Source organism: Zingiber officinale, chromosome 4B, assembly GCF_018446385.1.
Source record: "Zingiber officinale cultivar Zhangliang chromosome 4B, Zo_v1.1, whole genome shotgun sequence".
Lineage (NCBI taxonomy): Eukaryota > Viridiplantae > Streptophyta > Magnoliopsida > Zingiberales > Zingiberaceae > Zingiber > Zingiber officinale.
In genome coordinates this window covers 19,634,370-19,639,441 of record NC_055993.1, presented here as the reverse complement: position 1 = coordinate 19,639,441, position 5,072 = coordinate 19,634,370, and the positions used below count along the sequence as shown (strand labels likewise).

Here is a 5,072-nt window from a genome sequence, read left to right as displayed (position 1 = left end):
TCATCTGGATCCGCCCCTGACCAGGGGCAGTGATTGGAAGGATTCAGTAATCTCCACTTGTTTAGCAAGTGCAGACCATTGAATCCCTCCAATCAATAAATAGACGGAGACCATTGAATCCCTCCAATCAGTGCAATGGACTAAAACCTGGTCGGCTAAAAGAGGACTAGAAGATCCCTGCTCTTAAGTACGAGCCGCCGCACAATATGAAAATCTCACAAGCCGACAAACCGCTGTGCCCCGTTACGATACAGCACATTTACTCATCTTGCAATGCCTACTACCAACAAATTGCTCAAACACTCAAAATCTGTATGACAGACCAAGAAGATCTAAATTTAAATTTTAAAAACGAAACAGTCGAATTGGAAGTGAATCCAAAAACACATTTGATCTCTCCAGCTTGCTCATTCCTCGTCAGAGCTTTCATATGCTAATCCAAGCAAACTTTTGACAGTAGTCTCTGGCCTTGCATCTACCTCCTGTTCTTGCTCTCGCTGTGGTGAGTTGGTGACAACTGAACATGAAATTTTATGAACTTCTGATGGCCTTGAAGGAGAGAGACTCTTTTCCAGTTTTCCCTCACTGTCTACGGGTATCGAACCTCTTCCAGATGAGGATTGGTTGGAATGCTCAGATTGCAGCAAACTATGACTTGAAACCTTTTGCTTCTTTGGCATAACCTGGATAATTTTTTTCAAGATATCCTGCTGTCTGCTCATCAAACAAATGAAGATCAATTTCCAGTCAGTGCAATGCAGCAATAACCTGACATAAAATAGAGTACCTTATTCCACTCTTTGCCTTTGGTTCAACCCGAAGTGGCAAGGGCAAAGGTGCAGGTGACGAATCCACCAAACTTGCAGCTTTGTGATCAGACAGTCATGGAAATAAAAAAGAAACGAAACAAAAAGGAGAAACAGAAATATAATGCCTATAATGCAATCTCATCCAATGAGGATATTTTAAATGCAGCAAATGCCCGTTTTTCAGTCCGTCGAAGAAGCCGTTCAGCATCTTCCTCAGCTTCCATCTGTTCCTTAAGGTATAGCAAGTCATCGCTGTCCAAAGCTGAAGATATAGCAGACTCAATGAAATCATTGGAAAACATACTGCTAGAAACCAGTAAAAACAAGTACCGCCTCGCCCATGAAGGTATCCTCCACGTTCACCGGCAACTTCCTGCATCTGCAAAGATCAACCGCCCGATAGGAAAAGCCAATATCCCTGCGGGGCATGTTATCAGAAAATGGGAACCAGAATATTACAAATCTAGACAAAGTACAACAAAGTTTAAATAAATCATCTGTGTATAAACCAACTTAGCTCATGTTTTTTTAGCTCAGCTTGGCTATTGTCAAAATAGCAAGTATATCTTAGACTAAAATTTTTTTTTCAAAGTTCCATTGGGAGTTGAAATTCAGTATATGCAACTTTTCAGTCATATCCTTGTTTGTTTGTTGCTCCTTCCAATCTTATAAGATATAAATGGAATACCAAGTTGGCATGTTGGACATAAACAGATGATAAATTAAAAAGTTTCAATATGTTACTCTAACACAGCACATAATGCCAACAGCGAATGCTGTTACAAGTTACAATGATAAGCTAACACAGCCTTCATAGTACAAGAATTCATCTTGAATAACAAAATTGAAATTCCTACAGCCAAGGTCAATCAACTAGCGACTTTATGCAGAAATCATCATCTATATCCCCTGGAATATATCAAAACTTGAGTAGTTAGGAATAAATTAGACACGGGGCTAAGGCTTGTAACAGCCAGGTGCAGCATGATACCAAATGCTTATTTACTAAACAGCATAAAAGGAGGTAGTACAATAAAATAAAATTAAAAAGAAAAAGAATAAAAAATTCTTTCTGATCAACTAAAATTAGTTGGTAGAATTCAACAAATTGTGACCTACAGAAGGGCCGATTGGCTAACCTTTGCTACCATCCGTTGGAACGTGATATCTTCGTCATCGATCTTGTCCTTTCCCTTGCCCCATTTTCGATCTGCCAACACGAACCAAACAAGTTGACACTTCGTAATTCCTTTTCGATGAGAACGGTGGCTACCTCAAAAGTATAATTATACCTTTCGGGTCGCTGAGGTTGGTGTATTCGCGCACTTCCTTGCCTGACATCGTTTTAGCGGCCGGTAAGGAACCCTATATCGCCGAGATACTCTCGATCGCTCCCCTGGCGAAACACCGCCACAAGAACGGAACGGAAGAAACCCTAGAAAACAAGCGTCGATTCGCTAAAGCCTAAAGGCCGATTCAGATGTCTCTTGAACCTTCCTTCGAATTTTGAATTGGAGGCCCAACAATAATCTCAAATAAATTATAGAAATATTTTCATTTTACCTCCTAAAATTCATCAAATTTTTAAAACATTTCTTCATAGTTTCAAACTACCTATTGTTACCCTCCAAAATTTGATTTAATTATAAAAATAGTCCACCCCTCTTCACCTTATTTCATGTCCAAATCCCAAAATGGCCCCTCTGATGGGTCTAGAGACTAACGCATGAGGTGTTGTCGCAATGAGGTCTGGGGTTCGAATCTCGACAAAGTCGAGATAAATATCTCCCTTATGTGTTAGTCATTATTCCAAAGGTTAATAGTCGTCCGTGATTTACCTCCTCCGTGTTGGCCCTGAGACGGATTAACGAAGGCGCTAGGGACAAACATATTCACCTTTTGCCACAATGTCCAAATCCCAAAAGGGTAAAACCTTGTATTCGTAACTAATCAAAAGTCCATGTCATATTTAGAAGGGCATTAATACGAATTAGTCTATTAATTTATTTTTTACCATTTCAAAAACTATGAATTCCCATGTCATATATTTATTATATTAATATCTTTTTTATTATTCATATATACTCATATTCATTTAATATAAGAAAAAAGATATGCTTAAGGAAAGAATCTCAATGAAATACTCAAAGATAGACATATAAAATAATGAGACCTACAAAAAGTGAAATAGTGGGTCATGAATTTATGTGTCTATCCTTGAATATTTCATTGAGATTTTTCCTTGAGCGTATCATAGCTCTTAATATAAATACTTATTATTTATAGTCTCACCATCCATTACCTCGTTATTCTTATGTTATATTAAATAAATATTTTTAAAAATTTTAATTTCCATTTTAAAATTAATATTATTTAAAATAAATAATAATATTTTTTAAAAAAATAATTTATATTATTATTTTAAAATTTTAAAATTATGAAAAAATTATTGGGACTATTTACGATATATTACTAGTCATCGTGCCAGGCCCAGACTTGAGGTGAGGCCCAGGAGGTGCTCGCCTCAGGCCCATTTTTTAGAGGGGCCCAAAATTCCAATTCCACCCTAATTTTACCGTGAGCAACCCGACGTTGACTTGTCGAGATACTTTTTGTCGGATCAAACATTGTCCTCGAGGGCTCTGTTGTGCCCTCCGTCAGCTTCGCCCTTTTCGTCATCCCCGGGCCTGCCGTTCCCTTCCCTCCTTCAGTCTTCTCCTCCGCCAACCTCCTTCTCGCCTTCCACTTCTTCCACACTATCACCTCAAGCGTGGGGCGGTAGGGATCATTTTTTTCTTTCGTCCCTCCCTTGTTGTCGGTACTAAGTGTTGAATAGATGTGAATGGAGAAGAGGTGGAAGAGGAAAGATGCTCTATTGTGAATGAGACTTTAATCCCACATTGAAAGTTTCATGGCATGATGGTTGGTTTATATTGATTCACATGCATTGAGGATGTGAACAAATACATGAGGAGAGGCTCTCTTTCACGCGTGGGTGCGCAGGGGGGGTGCAAATCCAAGGCTCGGATTTGCATTGAACCATGTTGACTCGTGTGTGGGTGATCGGTCGGGGCAAAATTTACCCAAGGGGAACAACCAACATTTTGCCATGTAAATTGAGCACTGGAAAGGGATAACAAGAGTACTGAGGTACTTGAGGTGTACTCATTGTTAGGATCGGTTGAGCTAGAGGGGGGGTGAATGACTCACTTCGTTTTCTTAATCAATTTAATATTTCGCAGCGGACACTTGAAAGCAATGCTAACTCTTGTATTTACTTGGTATCCACCTCCTCAAGGAGGTGACTAGTCCAAGGATCCACACCACCGTCACCCTTCCACTATCAAACTTCTCCTTCTCGGAATAACACCGAAGGTGGAGAAACCTTACAAGACTTACAAACCTCCCTCTCCAAGAGAAAAATATCACACCCACTACAATGAAGAAGAAAGAAAAAATTACAAACTTGAAATACTTCTTCTTTGCAGCGTGAAACTTGAAAACGTGGCGAGATCGAGAGCTTGAACTTCAAACCCTTGAGAGGTCTTGAGCACTTCAAAGATTGATCACACAAGAGCAATAGAACAATGTTTTTCTCTAGAATGATTATGTTCCTTTTCCGTCCAGCTTTTTAAACGTCGTGAAAACAAGTCGTTTCTCATATAATCGTCACCGTGAATCGATTGGGTTTATATCCCAATCGATTCACAAGTATCCGTTGGAAGTCATCGCGTCAAGATCAACGGTGTAGAATATTTCGTTGAGCTTCAATCAATTGGGGCAGTGCTTGAATCAATTCAGACACTCGCTCGTGAAATCGCAGAATCGCAGTGGCTCTGTGAATCGATCGGCTAATCAGCCGATTCAGGAGGTTTCTGTGCTCGTACAGAGGCTTCCTGGATCGATCGCTCGATCGATTGGTTCCCCGATCGATTGGCTGATCGATCCAGAAGCATTCTGTGCTTCGCACAGAAGCTTCCCGATCGATCGACCGATCGATTGACTTTCTTCCAATCGATCGGCTGACCGATCCAAAGGCATTCTGCCTCACAGCCAAGTCCAAATCGATTTACCAATCGATTTCTGATAGGTGAATTAACATGCATCCAACCTTCTGACCGGCAGAAACTTCTCTTGCCAAGAATCCGGTCCTCGACCTTCTTGGACTTCTCTTTCCTTGCATCCGGTCTTCTGACCTGCAATGACTCTTTTGCCAAGAATCCGGTCCTCAACCATCTTGGACTTCTCTTATCTTGCATCCGA

General features: G+C 40.3%; 1 protein-coding gene across 4 annotated transcripts; it reads right to left on the bottom strand.

Annotated features, from left to right (window-relative positions):
* Window positions 1-266: 266 nt before the first annotated feature.
* On the bottom strand, window positions 267-2,304 carry LOC121974824. Of its 4 annotated transcripts, none has more exons than XM_042526075.1 (6): window positions 2,102-2,302; window positions 1,949-2,019; window positions 1,140-1,188; window positions 965-1,071; window positions 788-870; window positions 267-714 (listed from the first exon to the last, which is right to left on the bottom strand). In XM_042526075.1, the coding sequence occupies exons 1-6, from the start codon at window positions 2,148-2,150 to the stop codon at window positions 408-410; spliced, it is 666 nt and encodes a 221-aa protein (XP_042382009.1). In that variant the 5' UTR covers window positions 2,151-2,302; the 3' UTR covers window positions 267-407. The 4 variants fall into 4 exon arrangements, with proteins under 4 accessions (XP_042382009.1, XP_042382011.1, XP_042382008.1 ...); XM_042526077.1 differs by having other exon boundaries at window positions 1,140-1,227; window positions 2,102-2,289; XM_042526074.1 differs by having other exon boundaries at window positions 788-868; window positions 965-1,188; window positions 2,102-2,304.
* Window positions 2,305-5,072: the final 2,768 nt, after the last annotated feature.

What these genes read in the sequence shown, in the direction of transcription:
- LOC121974824 (XM_042526074.1), bottom strand. Translation starts at nt 2,150, where the DNA reads ATGTCAGGCAAGGAAGTGCGCGAATACACCAACCTCAGCGACCCGAAA. An exon ending in GGGCATTTGCTGCATTTAAA is followed by an intron (nt 869 to 964) that starts ATATCCTCATTG and finishes GTCTGATCACAA; the next exon opens with AGCTGCAAGTTTGGTGGATT. An exon ending in AAGGCAAAGAGTGGAATAAG is followed by an intron (nt 715 to 787) that starts GTACTCTATTTT and finishes TTTGATGAGCAG; the next exon opens with ACAGCAGGATATCTTGAAAA.